The 18,381-nt window shown below is 51.2% G+C and overlaps 1 protein-coding gene across 1 annotated transcript in view; it reads right to left on the bottom strand.

Annotated features, from left to right (window-relative positions):
- Window positions 1–238: 238 nt before the first annotated feature.
- The window catches only part of TGFBI (transforming growth factor beta induced), a 32,076-nt gene continuing 13,933 nt past the window's right edge, over window positions 239–18,381 (bottom strand). Inside the window, exons 3-17 of the mRNA XM_063086040.1 lie at window positions 17,920–17,984; window positions 16,536–16,696; window positions 16,029–16,193; window positions 15,607–15,753; window positions 13,418–13,559; window positions 10,479–10,691; window positions 9,496–9,633; window positions 8,764–8,909; window positions 7,781–7,917; window positions 6,834–6,964; window positions 4,386–4,510; window positions 2,939–3,041; window positions 2,275–2,354; window positions 1,194–1,218; window positions 239–723 (exon numbers count right to left, since the gene is read on the bottom strand). Of these exons, the coding sequence (XP_062942110.1) occupies window positions 683–723; window positions 1,194–1,218; window positions 2,275–2,354; window positions 2,939–3,041; window positions 4,386–4,510; window positions 6,834–6,964; window positions 7,781–7,917; window positions 8,764–8,909; window positions 9,496–9,633; window positions 10,479–10,691; window positions 13,418–13,559; window positions 15,607–15,753; window positions 16,029–16,193; window positions 16,536–16,696; window positions 17,920–17,984 (1,819 nt within the window). The 3' untranslated portion in view covers window positions 239–682. The remainder of the gene's footprint in view (window positions 724–1,193; window positions 1,219–2,274; window positions 2,355–2,938; window positions 3,042–4,385; window positions 4,511–6,833; window positions 6,965–7,780; window positions 7,918–8,763; window positions 8,910–9,495; window positions 9,634–10,478; window positions 10,692–13,417; window positions 13,560–15,606; window positions 15,754–16,028; window positions 16,194–16,535; window positions 16,697–17,919; window positions 17,985–18,381) is intronic.

Raw genomic sequence — 18,381 nt, 5'->3', positions numbered from 1 at the left:
AAGGTGTTAAGGTGTGTGGCAGTCCCCAGGGAAAAGAAACCCAATTCTGTTGAACACCTAGGCCAGCACCATCCACACAGGGCATACATTTCTTTGGTTTTATTATTACAACACACCGTGGCTCTGTCACACCTGGGAAACCTGGGCTCTACATGCTCTACCTTTCTTTTCTACCTGGACAGGGCCACATAGAAGCGTCCAAGCCACGTGTAGATGCGAGACACATTTGACAGAACAGTTCAAATCATAGCTTATAATGATGCCATTTCTCCAGCTGTGCAAGAACTTTACAAAAACCATGCCAGGACTTCCCATAATGCTGGATTGCTTGACTCATGTTTTGTGAGCATGACGATACTGCGGCTCCCTTCTCCAGATACTTGGCATAGGCAGGAAATTCCACATTTGGGATCAGTCCTTTCTGGAACTGAATGTCAGGCAGTGACATCCAAGTTTCTGCATGCAGTGGGTTAACAGCCATGTTTAGGGGGAACAAAAAATAAAAAGTACATCTCTCTCCCTCCTTCCCCCCAACCATCCAAGGTTCAAATCTCATTATGGCGCAGCCTATGTACATTGAAGTGTGATTTTTGGTTTCAAAAACTTTCCAACAGTCTCTTTGGCAAACTGAGAGAAATTGGCGGGGAGCTGCTGAGGTGTATTCCTCCTGTGGTCCTTCGTGCTAATGCTTCATCCTCTCTAATAACCTCTGATAGACAGGGGCTGGAAAAAAGAAGCATAAAAGGTGAAAAAGATGCAGACTTTGCCAGATCTGTCTAGAACACTGTCAGGACAGGGGCCACGTGGCCTCCTTCTGCCATGCTCCCTGCACACAGCAGGTGCTTTTTGGTTTATGAAACTTCACATCTTAATGTTTGATGTTCTGGGATTTTCTGTATCTGCCAGACTGGCCTATCCTGCCAAGCCCTGTTCAATATTACCAAGCCCTCAAAGCCAAAACTTCACATCAACCCTAAAAGGTTGTTACTCTTACTACCTCCATCTTATGGAGAAGGCAATAGGGTATACTGTGTCTGACCGCCATTTACCCCACTGGCCTGACCCCAAAGGCCAGCCTTGTTTTTCTGCACCATGATGTTATGATCTATATGCAGCAGATGGCAGGCTTGGGCCTGCTTTTGGGTAAGACCCAAAAAAGTTCTGCAAGGACTTCAAACCCAGACCAGACTTACCTAGTCGCACAGACCTCTGGGAAGCCTGAAAGAAAACACAAGGTGTCAGGTTTTCTAGTGAAAATTATACCTGCACCTGCTTAGGGAAGTAGCTTTGCCCACTGCCACCCCTACTCAGAGAAAATGTTGGGTGAGGAACCAAAGGGGAAATAAACTGATGAGCCTCAGGGAGCCCCTCAGTTGGCGTCAGCTGTCCTAAACCGTGCAAGGCTCAATCAAGTGGGATCTAAGGTGGACATTTCTGGTATACCCCCAAGCCAGGCTTTCTTCTGAGACCAGAATGTAGAGATGGGGATACAGGCCTGCACAGAGGTAGCTTTCAGGAGTAGAAGCTCAGGGCCAAAACCCTTCTTGAGGGCACTAAGGAGACCACTCTGTTCAAAAGTGCAGTGATGTGTTAGAGCTCCAGGCTTCTGGGTTCAGGACTATGTCCTGCAGCCTCTTCTCTTGAAGTGCAAATCTTCACTTCACCCCACATTCCCAAGAGGCTCCATCTGACCCAAGCAGCAGAGGAGCCTGAGTGGAGCTCCTGGGCCCGGGGCAAGCTGGTGAGCAGGAAAGGGAGCTCAGGAAGAGTCAGAGAGGTTCTAGAGGGAAGTGGGCCTGAGGCGGAAGGGGGCTCCCGGCACACAGCTGTCTCAGGATCCCTGTATCCAGAATCCACACGCTGCCCAGGAGAGCCCCCACATCACCCAGGATGCACAATGCCATGGGAAACAGAAGAGTGACTCAGAGGCTCAGGCTCAGCCAGTCCAGGCCACCATAAGGCAAACTCAGGATGGGTTGCCCCCCTTGCACTCAGTGATTCCAGAGCTGTCTCTGTTCTCACCAGCAGTAGCTTGCCCATGAACTGAGGTTCAGAGGCCTCTGTGTGAAGGCCTGGGCTTTGGCCCCCAAAGGAATCCAGAGCTGCCTGGGTCCTTTTCTCTGAATTCCACACAGGCTGAGGATACCCCAATGGGAGTGAGGACAAGTTTTGAGAGAGCCCTGGGACAGCAGCCAAGACAGGCTAGAGAACCTCCCACCCCCACCAGGGGCCCAAGGCTGCTTGGGGTGGGCACAAACCAAGTAGGCTTCTTACCCGGGAAAACGCTGATGCCTGTTTGAAGATCTCAAGTGCAGAGTCTGCAAGCTCGTCCCCTCGCTCCTGAGGTCTGTTGGCTGGAGAGGAAAGAAAAGGCAGTTTGGTAAGAGAGAGAAACCATCAGCATGTCATTCATAACAACCATGACTGGGGGGGCACAGTTGGGTTTTCTGGCTCACATTTCCAAATGAATTTTTCCTCTATAACTTTGTGTAACTCATGGTGTAATTTGGCCCATGAGGAGAGAGCTCCAAGAAAAGTGAACGTACAAGTGAGGGGAGACGCAGGGCTGAAGCTCAAGTGCACTGGAGGTGAGAGCACACACAAGGTGAGAAACTGCAGGAGGGCTGCCTGGAACTCAGGACCAGCACCCACATGTGCACGAGTAACTCGGCTGTGTCTGAGAAGCGAGGACAGCAGGGGGATTCAACAAAGAGAAACCTGTCCTGAAGTTCCACAGTGCAGTGCATTCGAGACCAACAATTCCCAGTTCACTTTTCAATCAGCATAGGGAATGCCATCCATGTAGGCACAGTTTGAATGTCACAATCACACTTTATTCTGATCTTTGTTTAGAACAGTTTTTTTATTGAGCACTGACTGCCACGTGTACAGAAGGACCAGCTACAGACTCCGTGGGGATGTGACACTGGGGCCTTACCTGGAGGCTGCAGAACACTGGTGATGGAGTGGATCACACCATTTGTGGCCATGATGTCAGTTTCAGCAACAGGTTCCTTATTGACATTCACTACATTGTTTTTCTAAGAGAAACAGACAACAGTCGTTGAACGTAGGACGTGTTTATTTTATTCATTCAGCAAGCATTTACTGAACACTTACATATGCCAGGTCCTATGTGAGTACTGGGGATGCTCTGGTGAATGCAACAGTCCCTGCCCTCCGTGGACCTTCAGTCTGGTAGATTAATTCTCCCTCCTGGGTGGATTCAGCACATTGCCATTTTAATGTTTTAGTGTTAATGTTTTAGTGTTAGTGTTTAATGTTTTAATGTTTAATGCTCTTTTGTGTTATGCACTTAGTCCTCACAGCAGTGTGTGATGAGGAGGATAAATATCATTGTCCCACTTAACAGAAGAGGAAACTGAGGCTCAAGAGAGGCAAAGGGCCTCCTTTCAGCTAAGTAGATGGGACAGCTGGGAACAGAAGCCAGGCCTCCAGCTCTGGGCAAAAGGCTCTTTCCACTTTTCCTGGATGCCCTACTTAAAATTTTCTCACAGGAAGCCTAGCCAGAGTCAACTTATCTCAGGCCTTCCCGAAGGACCCACATAACAGACACAGAGGGAAAAGGGCACTGAAGCCTGCAACAGACAGGACCCCAACATCATCTAACCCCAACATCCCGAAACTAGGTGCTGGGAGATTCCCAGGTAACCTACAGAAGTCAAACAAGTCATTCCCATGCCTGCCTCCCTATGTATCTTCCCATGCGCCAGAGAGAAACTAGTGAGCAAAGGATGGCTGAAGATCAGGAGAGAGGAGCAGGGGGCAGAGGTAGCCACACACTGAAGAGTGGTCCTTCCACAGGCAGGTCAGTGGCCTTGGCTGGTGCAGCCAAGGAAGTTCCTAAAGCTGGGCAGGCTATCTTCTCTCTTTTTCCAAGGTAGGGATGCTCTGAACACAGCCCCAAATCGGAATGGGTATGTCTAACATGCAGAGTAAGGGAAGGCTCCCAGAGCAAGCATCAGGACTGAGAAAGCTTCTTGGCATGGTCAGTTCATGTGCAGCTCAGCGAGCCCCAGGCTTGGGGGGTGGTGGGGTGAGGATAGGGAATTGATCTTTCAAGACATATAAGTAATTGCCTACTATCTCCTTAAGGGAAGGAAGATCTAATAGCCTCTTCCACATGCCAGATCAGACCCTTTATTTCCCTGAAAGTCTGGAAGTTCTTACTCATGTCTAACTACAATCTCACTTGCTCTCCCTGAAGACCCTATACTCTTTTTTCTTTCTTAGGACAAATTGAACTGAGAGATTTGGGATGCATCTTAAAGGTTGTGCATGTGTCTGATGCACCCCTGAGGTGAGATGTGCCCTGGAGCTTAGTGGCAGGGCACAGCCAGCCTTTCATGCGCAGAGACACTCACCAAGCTGACTTCCAACTTGTCGCCTTGGAGAGACTTCAGCCGCACCAGGGCCCCGATGCCTCCGCTAACCAGGATTTCATCGCCAATGTGGTATTTCAGGATGTTGGCAAGTTCCTTGGCATTTCCTGCAGGTTTATGGGAAAAGGAGATAGAATTAGTCCCAAGGATGGTAATTGGCATAGCCAAGGAGGGCCTGGAGGAGATGTATGTGGTCACTCCCGAGATGGAGAACTTCTTGCCCAGGTAATAAGCACTCACTGAGCATGCACTGTGTGCTTAGCCCTGTGACCCTCCATCTGCCTAATGGTCAGGAAACACGAGGCACATGTCCGTGACCATGTCTCTGCCCCTGCAGTTGGTTGGCAGTTTGCTGGCTAAGCAGGTACTCTCTGTGTGCTGGGCTCCCTGGATGCTGAGGAGTTAATCCATATTCCTCTGTGAATATGACTCATGTTTCCATGACCTAAATATTTGCCTGGAAAGCCAGGGCCCTTTCCAGCACCGGCATCTGGGATGGTTCATGATCAGCATGACTCCTGACGGTTATAACCCAGTTGTACAATATTTACACATTCTGCCCTCAGAGGCATATTCTGTGTGAGACGGCTATTTCCTGAAGGGAGAACTTAAGAGTCAACAGCTGCACTGTGGAGGAGTCCTGGAGCCAATGAGTTCAGGCCCAAGGGGGGTATTCCCTCCGCAGCATTCCTTCCAGCCCACATCAGTGTCTCCGGCAACTGGGGAAGGCATCTGATTGCTCATAAAGGTGCGCAGGCATTTCCCAAATTAAGTGTGGGAGGCCAGTTCCTAAAGCTGCCAGCTGCCCTCTCATCTCTGAAACTCCCATTACCAGCGAAATGGCTGAATGTCCCCCAGGCTTATGGATGGCTATTTCCAGCATCTTGACACTGAGAATGGAGGACGTTTTAAAGCATTTTGGGGTTATTCACAAATCCACATTAGTGCCAGTGCATGCAGTCACCAGGTACCACATGTGATTTCTAAACACCTACAACCTGGAGAGGACAAGAGGTCCCCTTCCACAAAAATACTGGCAGGAGGTACAGATCCAAGCCAGCTAGGGCTTTAAGGGGCCTCCTTCTTTAATGCCTGGACCATTCTCCATCCCCAGGGGTCCCCCGGGGCTAATCCTGCCCTCAGGCTTGTGGGAGGGCGAGTGTGGGACGCTTGCCCCATGCCCCTCCTCTCCTCGCACACAACTGAAAATGAAAAGGAAGCTGAGCAGGCTCAGGCCACCTGGGGAATATTCCATTCTTGCTGGCCAGAGAGAGGATGGAAAGTTTATGTTCAGGATGAACTTCTCCCCTCTTCTCAGGAACATAACGTCAGCATCACAGACAGAGGCATCCACTTAGCAATAAAGAAAATTAAACAGGACACAAACTCAGCACAGAGCTGCCTGCAACCTGAACTTTCCATTCTCCTGTACCAGAGCAGGAAGGGAGGTGTAGGCCATGTGGTCCCCAAGGTTTGGCCATGTCCTTCCTCCTCCTCCTCCTCTCCTCAGACTCCCTTTCTGTGACAGTGGAAGTGTCTCTTGCGGGCATGTGTCAGAGCTAAATACTGTGTTTCCTGTCCCATTTCACTGTCATTTTGGCTATTGATTGAGGACATGTGCCTGGTGCTATGGGCAGCATGCCGTTCAATCCTCACAGCACAGTGAACAAAAAACTCTTACCATCTCATTTTTCTAATGTAGAAACCAAGGCTCAGAGAGGTTAAGCCACTTGTCAGAGGTCACTCAGCTGTTAAATGCCAGAAGCAGGGTCTGAACATACTTTCAGGTAATCCAGGAGCCCAAGCTTTTAGCCACTAAGTCACCTCCCAAACATCCCCAACTAAATTCCTCAGAGCCATGCCTAACCTCTTGGGAAAGCTTTTGTCCAAGGGACATTTCATGCAGGTAAGTGGCTTCCTTATCACTGTTCTCACAGGTCCCCAGTGGAAAACATGCCTCGGGGATTAGGCCGGTGGTTATCCACCCTCACTCAGTTCCTTCCACCTTGCTCGGCCTGGTGTGGTGCCCCAGGAGGCTGACCTCTCTGAACTGCATCACCCAGGCTCCCTCGCCCTCCTGTAATCAGCTAATAAAGGGTGGGGGTAGGGGGCTGGGGCACTTAGTGGCCCCCGTGCTATGATTTTGACAGTGGCTGCTGTTCTGTGCCTTTTGTACAAGGCTCAAGCCCCCCTGGTTCCCGCCCTCACCCTCCCACCCCCCAAGCCTGGGAGGTGGTAAAGGCTTCCCGTGGCTGCTAGTCTCTGGGTGTCTAATCCTGGTTCCCCTAATCCTGCCCACACTTCTATAAATAGTCTCATCATTACATTCCTTTGATTCCACCCCTTCACAATGTGCCAACTGTTTCCTGCTGGGGCCCTGATGGATCATTATTTTAGAAAGTGGAAACATGTACTTAAGTTGATCTTTACCCAAGAGTTTGTTCAGTTCTTCTGGTGGTATGGCTTGGAAGGCTTCGTTTGTGGGAGCGAAGACTGTGTAGACCCCTTCCCGGTTGAGCGTCTCTGTCAGCCCTGCAGACTGGATGGCAGCGACCAGCATGCTGTGGATACACACACAGAAAAGTCACCTGCCTGTTGAGGGAGGGTGTTTTCCTTAAATAGCTCATAACTGGAGGTAGTAGAGCCCAGACAACTGGAATGCACGCACCGTGCTGGTTTTTACACCCTCCCCATGCACAAGGAGGGAAGTAGTCCAGCCTTCATCTTTCCACCTCACCGTACATGTTAAGTTCAGTTAAATGAGCTTCTACCAGAAGTCAGAGGCCAGAGCGAGGGGGATGGAGAAGAAAGGTCAGAGGCCATGGCTGAGCCACAGGTCCTGGAGATGTGATTCTGGTGAGGGCAGAAGGGTATGTTCTCTCAGGTCCTTGTGCACATGGCTGAAGTCAGTGACAGGAAAAAACTCAATGTGACAGCACCCAGTGGTGAATGAGCAAGTTAGAAATGGGCAGAGCAGAGCAAGAAAAGAAACTGACATGGGGCTTCAGGAGCAGTAAGTAGACCCTACACAGAAGGAGAGAGACCCGGCACATACTCACAGCCATGTGTTCTCCGCTCAGTTGGGACTTAACGATGAGAGGCATGTTTTCCTTGGATTTCAGTAATAAGAATATTCCCCTCCCCACTTCCCATGGATGTGAGGATTACACTCCCAGAAATAACCTTTTTTCTCATTTTAAGCTTTCCAGGTGACCCTCATTCTTTCCCCATCCTAAGTCTGGAAGGTCACACTAGGATGCCACTAAGTGTTAACTTGACCCCTAGGAAGAGGGTAGCTTGACAAATAGCTGAGGCCCAGCATCCTGCTCCAGCATGACCTCTTGGCAGAAGCCCCACCCTGGAATGGAACTAGTTACCTAAAGCGATTGTCACCCTTCAGGACATCCATGACGGTCCCCATTGGGGGGGTCAGCACCCGGTCCATGGTGAACAGGGTCCCATACCTGCCCCTCTTGTCGTGGGCAGCGATGCAGCTGTTCTCAATGCACAGGCTCTGCACGAGGAGAGGTGGAGAAAGAAAGGGCTGGTTATCCTCCCAAGCAGGGGCCTCCTGATTTGTTCAGGGTGTGTGTTGACAATATCATCCACAAAGATCAAGTAGTATATATTGGGCTGCGTCATTAAGACTGGGATGAAATCATGTATCCTCTACAGAAATAAAAGCAATGAAATGGTCTTCCTTAGGGAAAAAATGTCCATAGAGGCCCTAATAAAGTTATACAGAAACTCCATAATGACAACATCAGTTACAGTGCAGTCCATTGACAACGATCAAATAAAAGGATCAAGTTCACTTATTTATTTATTTATTCAACAGATGACAACCATCTGGAGCCAAATGGTGCTGGTTGCTCCCAGGCAAGAGCAATGTTGAGTTGTGCTTTCTATTTGATATTCCAGGGTAACTGTGGGGTTTCAGGACAGAAAAGAGACAGGAGAAGAGGGAAGAGAGCCTTCTGGATCAAGGAAGGCTGTGCTTTGGGTCAGGGGGCTTTTCTTCACATAAGCTAAGAAGGATTCCAAACCCCATACCTCTTCCCATGTTTTCATCCTGAGTTCAAGGTGGACTTACTGCTGAACAGTCCAGGTCAGACAGTCAGACAGGTGCGTGCTTTATTCTCAAAGGCCTCCACAAGAAGAGATTCTAATCCTTCCATGAGCTCTATTTGGACATCATACATACTTCCCAGAAATGATTCCCTTCCTTATCAGAAAACAGTTCTCATGCAAGCTCTTGCTTATTGAGGTCTTCTTTTTTTGTTGTTGTTTAACACTAATACAATTTCTATTTCTTAGAGCTGAGCCAAACAAGAAGCATGATTTAGGACTCAGAACTTACATTACGATAAACAAAAACTCTCAGTTTTTTGCCACCCAGAGTGTCCAGGGTCTGTCCATGGTATAGATACTTGGAGGCCAGCTGGTCTTTAATTATATGGTTCAGGAGCAAATTCTTCATACGGCCATCAATTGGAGGGGTTCCATCTGCAAGAGAAGGTGTGGCAGGTGCAGTGAGTCATGCTCCTGAAATGAAGAGAATGATGAGACAGATACAGTGGAAAGCCTGTCCCTCCTCAAGTGTGAAAATGGAGTTTGAGCAACCAAGTGAAGCTGCAAACATTATTTAACATCTGGCATCTTCTGTGGAAAAAAGAAAGGCCCTGATAGCCAAGACTGTTTGGGGTTTTGCCCTGAGAGGGAAGGGAAGGCACGCACACAACTTGGCCTCCTCGTCTGCCTTCCCTGTGGCTGCAGCTCAGCCATATCCTCACTCTGACCTCCTGACTATGCATTGGCAGGAGACCCTGAAAATAAAAAGGCGAGGGAATGCTCTGCTCTCCCGACAGATGCAAGGTCTTGAGTTCTGAGCAACACATCCTCAAATGCATTCTCGGTTCTGCCTAGCAGAACAACAGAGCCTCCCAAGCCCCTACTGAAGTCACACCTGCTGTGAGTTGAGCTCGGTGCAAGTTCTAACGTTTCAAGTGAATCAGGGAGAGTGTGTTGTAGGTGATGGGGTGGGGCAGCTGCCTCCAGAGACAAACCAACAGGGATGCTTTCTCCACGTTACCTTTGAATACAGAATTCAGGGGAGCCAGGAGGGTCAGCCGCTCATTTCCGGAGAGATAAGTGCCAAGGCCAGCTTGTCTAAAAAGGTCAATAGCTGTGGAAACGTCAGACTCTGCAGCCAACTCAAAGAGCGTCTTGGCTACAAGGAAGGAGAAAGTGGGTTCAAAAGTTAAAAGTGCTGTTTTAATTTATCATTCATGCATTCCAGGGCATGACACACATCAGCAGGAATGTCATCTCATAAGTCAACAATCCCTCTAAACACTGCTGGGACTCAGTAGGTTTGTGTCATCAGAGGAACAGTTGCCCAGAAAATCTAACCAGTCAAGGAAACAGGTGAGCTTCAGGTGGGCAGAGGTTGGCCTCTGTCCAGGCCCAGGGGCAGCTTGGTCAGGGTACTGTCTCATGCTGAGGAGGAAGGCAGTATTATCTGTGTTATGGCTTCTGAAGAGCAAATTAGGCCAGCGACCACACCCATAGAAAGACTTTTGGTTTTTTTCCTGTGAGATTCCTTCACTCATGGGCAGTAGTGGAGAAATAACTCCCTGGAATTCCATAATGGGTCTAGGATGCTGAATGGAACACTAGCCAAAGTCCATTCAAGTCATTCTCCTAGGTCAGTGACCCTGGGAGGGCTTGGGTACTACTGAGAAAGCAAATGCTCTGACGTCAGCAAATGTCCCTCTGTGCCCAACCACAGCAGGCACAACTTCTGAAAGGCTTCCGTGATTCTGTCTCTCCCTCCCCAGGCAGCTTCAATGGCTCCCCATTGCCTCCAAGATAACATCTAGACTTCCATGCCTGAAGCTCAACACTCTTCATAATCTGGCCACAACCAGTTTGCGGAGGCTGAGAGGCTATGAGCTGTGTCCAGGCAGGAAAGCAGCTCCAAAGATCCCTGAATGTCCCCAACCCTACCACCACCAGGGTTGGCAGAAAGGATGGTGGCCTGGGCAGGACCAAGGCCCCTGAGGCCCGGCTTACCTGAGTCTGGGATGAGCAGCTCATCGATGAAGTGGATCACACCATTGGTGGCCAGGATGTCTTTGTTGGAGATGATGGCCTTCCCATTGACAGTGAGCATGTCCCCGCTGCAGCCCACCTCCAGTGTGGTACCCTCCAGGGTCTCCACGGACAGCCCCGCAACAATGGCTTCTGCACACATGGCTGACTTCAGGATATGGTTGTTCAAAAGATCTGGGGGCCGAACAGGACACAGGTCAGGGCACAGCCTGCTCCAGCCTGGCCTCAGGGGCTGTGCACAGTCTGCCCATCGTGAGGAGTCTATTCTCCCGAATGAGTACCTTCAGACAAGGCTGGGGCACCAGAGGGCCCAATCCTCCTCCCCTCCCGCCTGCTGCCCTCTAAGACCAGCTGTGGCTCTGCCGTCAGACTGCCTGAGTTTGAACTCTATGGCCACTTGCCAGGGGCAGGACCCTGGGCATGTCATTTAGCCCCTTTGAGTCTCAACTCTTCACCAATCAAGTGGAGGTAAGACTAACATTCATCCCCTCGGGCCATTGTGGGGCTGACACGACGTTGTGCACATGAAGCACTCAGCACAGTGCCTGGCAACAGAGTACGTGCTCGACAAGTGTGAGACATTAGCTCATTAGCACCTGAACTTCAGGGATAAAGGAAAAACGCAAGCAAGCCTACCATGGCATTTTTTTTTTTTAATCTATTGGCCTTTATAGAAACATAAAATGTGGTAGGAAAAGATGAAAATCACAGCAAATGACAGCTTTGAATTAGCTGTACACTTCATTTGTCCAGGTTTTTGTTCATTTTACCCAAGGATCTACTGGTTGCCAGGATCTGTCTGGGGGTTGGGAATGGTGGTCAGTAAGACATGGACTTTGCCCTCCTATTTACCACACACATAAATAATAAATATAATTGTTTATTCACTTGTCCAAGTGTACTTTAGGGGTAGGGCAGGGGCTGGGGGTCCCAAGGAGGGCCCCTAACCCAGTTATGCCTCTCGCTGGCCTCGATCACTCCAGAGCCCGGACAGGCTGGACGGAGAAGCTGCGAGGACCAGTCAGAGGACGTGCCGCCACCTACCATAGGCTGAGCAGCTTCCTAGACTGATGCCCACCAAGGCCAGTGAGGCCTTTTGTCTTGTATTCTCACCGCAGAGGCAAGTTTCTGTCTGTCCTCGAGGGTGAGAACCAAAACTGCACTGCCACAGGCAGAAGAAAGCCCTGCAGAGGCATTGACTGCTGCAGACTCTGGACAGCCTTGAAGGCCGGTGCTGGCCAGATTCAGCCGCAGGGGAAGAGAAAGGGTGGCAAGACCCTACATGAATGAGGCCTCTGGGGATTTAACTTCTCAGAGAAGGAAGCCGAAGCACAGGGTGGGGCAGGGGTGGCCTGCCAGGGCCCCTTAGAGCAGGGTCAGGGCTGGAAGCCAGTCTTCCAACAGGGCATGTCAGTGCAGGGCTGCTTCTCGCCTGTCTGCCAACCCACTAGTCACAAGGAGACACTGTTGGTGGTGGAGCCATAAGCCTCTTCCTCCAAGTCTGGCAGCTATAGCACCAGACCGAGGGCCCTTGCTTTCAACAAACCAGTTACCGAATAGGAAAAGCAGATTTGCAAAAGGGATAAATTAAGGGTCTTTTTTTTTTTCCTTACAATTTATAAAAGGAGTTCTGACACCTATGAAGACACAAACGTGATGTGTACAAAACGTGTTTTAATGAGGAACATAGCTCTAAGTGGAGCACAAACTATGCTGAGGTGCATCTCATTTTCTCCAGGCAGCCTTTGGGACCTCAACAACAGCCCTCATTCCCACGATGTGCTGTGAGCCCCTCTGTCATTGCAGTCACCAAGTCAGGGCCCAACAACCTGTTTTTAGGCCTGATGTCCCCACTAGGCTTCCACTTCCTGGAAGGCAAAGGTTGTACCACACTCGTTTTTGTGTCCCTGGTTCCCAGCACAGGCAGGCACACAGAGGCACCGTGATCATCTGGACACGGAACAGACCCCACCTGTGCTTTCAGAAATGTGCCCTTTCCCAGCCCTGCACAGCCAGAAGGAGAACGTATTAAATGTATAGGGTGCCTGGAATGCATCAGGCATTTTACATAGCACATTGCAAAGATGGGTTTAAATAGATTCAAAAGAAATGAAGTCACACCTGGATTATATTTAGGAGAAACAGGGCGGTTGGGGGGCACTGGGGACCTGGGGGCTACTCTCCTTTCCAATACTCAGGGACCATCAGGTAGCAGCTTACTGCTCATGGCCCTTCAGAGGTCCTGAAGCAGAGGGGGTTGGGGGTGGGGAGGCAGAGCCCCCTTCTGACCTCCCTTCCATGCGTGCCCCTTCCTTCTCCTCCAGAGAGAATCAGTTCCCTGCCTAAGCCAGCAGCTCACTGAGGACAGGAGGATGGAGCTGGCAGCGAGAGCTGAGAGTTGACTGCTAGTGGTTTTTAACTGTAATTCTGGCTTTTCCATGAGGCCCCTAGCCAGACACAGGAAGAGTTAAAGGATCAGCAGGAAGACTCCATTTCAAGGACTCAGGTCCTAATACCCCCACCCCACATTTCCAAGCTGCCGCTCCACCTGAGAGCCTTGCCCTAGCCTTGGTCAATCAAGCCTTTAACTGTCCCTTTGTCTGACCAGGGTTGGCTGTGGACCTACAGCTCTGCCTCCCTCCTCAGTCCAACTGTGTCCCTAGACAAAGGCTGCTGGATTGTGGGCTTTTCCCCCATTGTCAGGGCGGGACTCCACTCTGGCTTCTGCAGAGATAAGGCCAGCTGGGAACAACAGGCCAGGATGGTCCCAAGCCACAGCTGCAGCGGCCACCCTGAGAGTCACCTCAAGGTGGGTGGCACATCTATGTTGGACTAGAGTAAATCTTGGGCTCAGTCTGGCCACTCCAGTGAGGCAGCGGCAGGAGCCAAGGGCTGCTCACCTCTAAGGGCCTCTGGGTCGCCCAGGATCCGGTTCAAAGTCTCAGCAGGGATCTTCTCAAAGGCCTCATTGGTCGGGGCCAAGAGCGTGAACTGACCATCACCCTCTAGCAAGGTGTTGAGCCCTGAGGCGGCCACAGCAGCCTGTGGGGAGAGGAGAGAATGGAGTGTTTCTTGAAGGCTCTGGGGTTCTCTGCAATGAGACGCACACACACACAGCCTCGCCATCCCCCCTTGAAGGCTCCAGGCTTTGGAAGAAGCCCAAGATGAAAAGAGAAGCAAACCAAAGCCCACCACTTCCCACAACCTCCAGGGGCCTTGCCTGTCTAAGCTCCAGCCGTGCCGGGCATCTTTCAGGTACGTAGCATGTCTGCTTCCTTCCTGCCTCTGGGCCTGTGCCCCTGCCCTTCCCTTGCCCTTCCCCCTTTCTTTGCTTCTCTGACTCTATTTCTTCTTTGACTAAAATATCATTTCTCTGGGAGGTCATCCCCTACCCTGCCCCTGCCCCCAGATGAAAGTGAGTCTGTCTGCTGCACACATGTTCCCAGCTGGCTGCCCTTCTCACAGATGGAATTCAATGGGTAATTCCTTGTGTGAGCTCCATGAGGGTGAGGATCACATAACTCCTTCTCTACACAGCTGCCAGGACGATCTTCTAAAAGCCTGAGTGGCTCCCTGCTGCTCTCAGGATGGAGACAGACTTCTTCCCCGGTCTGCAAGGCTCCGACCTCACCTTCTGGCCACCTGGCACTCCTCATGGTGGCCCCCTAGCCTCTGCAGCTGCTGCTCCTGCTTCCCAGCCCTTAGCCTTGCTCTCCCCTCTGCTGGGTGGGCTCTTGCCCCAGAATTTTGTATAACTGGCCCATTCTCATCCTTCAAAAGTCATCTGTTCCAGAGACACGGTCCCTGACCTCCAATCCCACGTGGCCTGCCCCCACTACCCTTGCTCACGTTTACCTGCTCACTTCACAAGGCTCGTTGCCATCTGTGGCTTATCACCTTATTTCCTTCTGGTCTGTCTCCACAGACAGAATGTTAGTTCCACTGAGGACAGAAACTTGTCTGCTTGTTCACCTCTATGCCCCTGGCACATAGTACAATACCAGGGTGGTAGCAGGTGCTTAACAAGTGTGTATTAGAAGAGGAAAGATGGGTGTTAGGGAGGGTCAGAGGGGAAGAAGGAAGGAAGGAATATTCACCAAACACATATTGTAAGAGGAGGTTCCTCAATAGGATCAACTGCTGTTAATCAAACTATGTGCCGCCAACTTTGCAGGAACATCGTCTCCTTGCAGACCCCTCCCTGCCTTTTGAGTGATCCAGAAGAAAAGAAGAAGAGCCTAGAGAGCCAGACTCCCCGGGCCCTCCAGGGCCACTTGCTGTCGCCCAGTGATGCCAGCAAGCCCCGCTATGTTTTTCTCTCTGTGTTGGAGATCTCCAGGGAGGGACCATCCCACTCCCACTTGCATCCTTTGTGGTTAGGAAGTTCTCCTTGAATCAGGGCAAAAACTCTGACAGGGCAGCCTGTATTCACTTCCTCCCGAGCAGCCGCTGCCAAGAGGAACGCCCGCATGCCCCTCCAGTTGTGAGACAAGTGCCCGCGGGGGGTGGGGCGGGGGGTGTGGAGAAACAGTATTCTGTGGCCCACAGCAGTCAGAAGCCAGGCCAGAAGTCAGACCCCAGATTCCTGTGACCGTACTGGTGGCCCTTCTACTGGACTGAGCTCCAAGGAAGCACAGGTATGGCTAGGGTAGGGGTCCTGAGGGGGACTGGGGGGAACACGTGATTCAGAAGCACCATGCAGCCCGACAGGCCATTTTTTCTAGTTCCTCTCATGAGAGCCACCATCTGGGAGGAAGGGACCTCCCACCTCTGGAAACCACAGGGCAGGCCCAGGCAGCCCAGGGCTCAGAGGATCCTGTCCTGCTACAGCTACAAACCACTGAACTTTCTAGGGGAGCCAAGGAAAGGAAGGCTTTACAAAGGAGAAGATAGAAAGGTAATTTCACAGGTTAGGTCAAGCTGAGTGTCTGATTAGTGGTTTCTCTATGTTCATGGGCATTTAGGGGAACTTGCTCTTGTTTCCCTACATGGGACATCGTCTGCTCCTCCTGCAGAAGAGGTCCTCTCAGGACTCTCTTAGGAGGCAGTGTGTTTCCAGCCTGGGCCTCCGCCCAGGGCAGTCTCTCACCCGAAGTGTCTCGAAGGTGTCCTCGATCTCGATGATCTGCTGGATGTTGTTGGTGACAGTGGAGATGACCTTATCGATGAGGTGTACCACACCATTGGTCGCGTGGTGGTCAGCCTTCAGCAGCCGAGCACAGTTGACGGTTACAACCTGCCCAGAGAAGAAGCAAGGATGAGTGGTTGACACAACAGAGGCATGGTCACCAAGCCCCAGGGGGGAAATAGTGTTTCCCAACACAGTGGCAGAATGTGAATCCCACAAGCTGTGGAACTAGAGGGCCCGAGGAGAAGCAGGCACAAGCAGGCAGGGGCTTGTCTACAGCTTATCACTGCTGCAGAGCAAAACTCAGAGACCAGCTCCACGTAGGGACCAGAAGCGGGCTCACTGTAGATAAGACACTGCCACATAGCTGGGGAGTCCCCTACCCCATTGGGATAGTGGTGGATCTGGATGTCGGAGTTCTGGTACATGGAGGTGAGGGCCATGCCATGTTTCAGCTCATCCGTCAGGACCCGCCTGCCCACCATGTGGTAACGAAGGGCGTTGAGCAGCTCGATGTTGACGTTGCTTACCAGGGAGTCCAGCACTTCCTAGAGGGAGGGACAGTGTGACAGTTAGGGAGCTGCAGACCCCATGTTCAAGAGATGGGTCCTTGATACCCTGGGAAACAGGCTTCTTAAGTCCCCCTGAGCCCAGCCTCTCTTCTGCCAAGGATCCCTCCTCAGTGAGCACCAAGGTCTGTCTGTGCAATGGGCAGGATGGGGCGCTTGAGCTATACTTTAGCGCAAGTTCCATGGCTTTATCTGAGGGGTTATGTAAAAAGTTTCCTGAAACAGTAGGAAATCACTACCGAACCCCATTCTTCATGCCCACCCTTGGGAAGTAAGACAGTCCCCAGTAAGAGTCCCCAGGGCAGAAGGAGGTCATCTCACAGCTGGCAAGGAAGCCCAGGCCTCATTGCTGGGGGCGAAGATGGTGAAGCTGCCAGGCCCCTCCATCTCAGGCCTCAGCTTCTCAGTGCGGTCCGTGTACAGCTGAGTGGTGGTCGATCCCACAACTCCCAGGGTTTCGTAAAGGTTTGAGAGCGGCAGGGCTGCAGAGGCAGAAGACAGAAGGAAGGATGGGCCTCTGGGCACCCTCCACAAGCAGACTACACCCTCCCTTCCTGCCTGGAGAGGACGGTTCATCTGCAGGTGAGGAGGGGCGAGGAAGTGTCTGGAAAAGCCCAGAGACAGCCTCCTGCTGGGGAACTTCAGGCTTGTTATGTGCTTCTTGAAATGACTCAGTAAGTCCAATACTTTACAGACGCTTAGAAAACACAGGCAGCAAGGTGCACCAGAAATAGATATTCTAATTACAACTAGTCTTACAGATTTATCTAGTTATAGAACTGGTTCTCTGATGGCCTCTACTAGAATGAAAGAACTTTATAAATCTTAGAGGTACTGTGTGTATTTGCAGACAATAAAATGTTATTTCTTAAAAGTAGTCTGAAGTTTAGAAGGGCCTTCTCAGACAGTGAACTTAATGTTCATTTTGAAGGGTCTGAATAGGGTTCAGAGGTTAAGCTCCCTTTCTAAGGTCCATCTCCTCTTCCCATCGATTTCCAACCCCTCCCCCACCTTCCACTGAGTCAGCAATGCCATGGCCCTGCCCACACCAACCACATCCTCCTCGTGACCTTGGCACCAACCAAATTGCCCCCTCCCTTTTAAATCTCAGTCTCCTATTCTTAACTATAAAACAGTTGCTGGTGGTGTGTGGCTCTGATAAAATTCACAGGTGCCGTGCTCCCTTTGGCCCCATGTGGCCATTAGTGGTGCCCTTTGTTGGCTCTGGGTGAGCCCATCTGGCCTGCCACTCTCCTCCCTACCAAACTCTAAGGGACCAGGTATAGATGCAGAGTGAGGTAGAGGTGGTTTGGGGTTCCCAGCCCAGCCAGAGACCAAGCTACCCGACCCACTGTCTAGCAGGGCTGATCAGAAACCAGGCCAGCACTGCTGGACACGTTTAGACTCACTCCCAGCCACCAACCACAAGGTCAGGAGCCTGCACCTGCTGAGAAGACCTGAGGCAGCCCAGAGCTGGAGTCTGCTCCACCCACTTGTCAAGGAGCCACTGAGGAAATGCGCTGTATCCAGCTTCCATCCTGGCCCCTCGCATGCAGCCTCAAGGCCAGCGGGCACATGGGGAGAATGCCATCACATCCTCATGCTACGGACAGCCCCCACAGACTCTGCTGCCTCTTACGCGGGTATGCCTCCCTCCCACCGCTCCCTTCCTTCCACACCACCAGGCAAGGCCAGGCTTATTCACCTGCTGGACAGCCCTTCTCTCCCGGGACCTTCTCATATCCAGGACAGCACTCGTAGCTGATGACTCTGTAACGAGACCCACAGACGTGTGTTAGGCGGGCTTCACTCCTCACATATCATCGGGACCTCTCCAGGAAGAATCACCCCACCACTGAGGAAGAGGAAGTACCCCCTCTCATAGGAGATCATTTTCTAAGTCATATTGTGCCTTTTGTTGGCAAAGAGTCTCTCACTCCTCCTGGGCTCTGCAGATGTTCCTGATGGCTGCCAACACCTACAGCAAACCAATGGGGAAACAGAGGACTCTGGCAGTTTTCAGAGGACTCTAGAAAACACAATTCACCAAGAATTTATCTCCAACATAATTCATGGGAAACCTGATGATTAGTGCAGAGAGGCAGCAGGGAGCAGAAAAAGCCCTCCACCAGTTCTAGCTCTGAGTCTGCCACTAACTAGCTGGGAC

Source organism: Cynocephalus volans, chromosome 2 (genome assembly GCF_027409185.1).
Source record: "Cynocephalus volans isolate mCynVol1 chromosome 2, mCynVol1.pri, whole genome shotgun sequence".
NCBI classification, from domain to species: domain Eukaryota; kingdom Metazoa; phylum Chordata; class Mammalia; order Dermoptera; family Cynocephalidae; genus Cynocephalus; species Cynocephalus volans.
The sequence above is the reverse complement of the archived record's forward strand: the minus strand, read 5'-3'. Positions and strand labels throughout refer to the sequence as shown.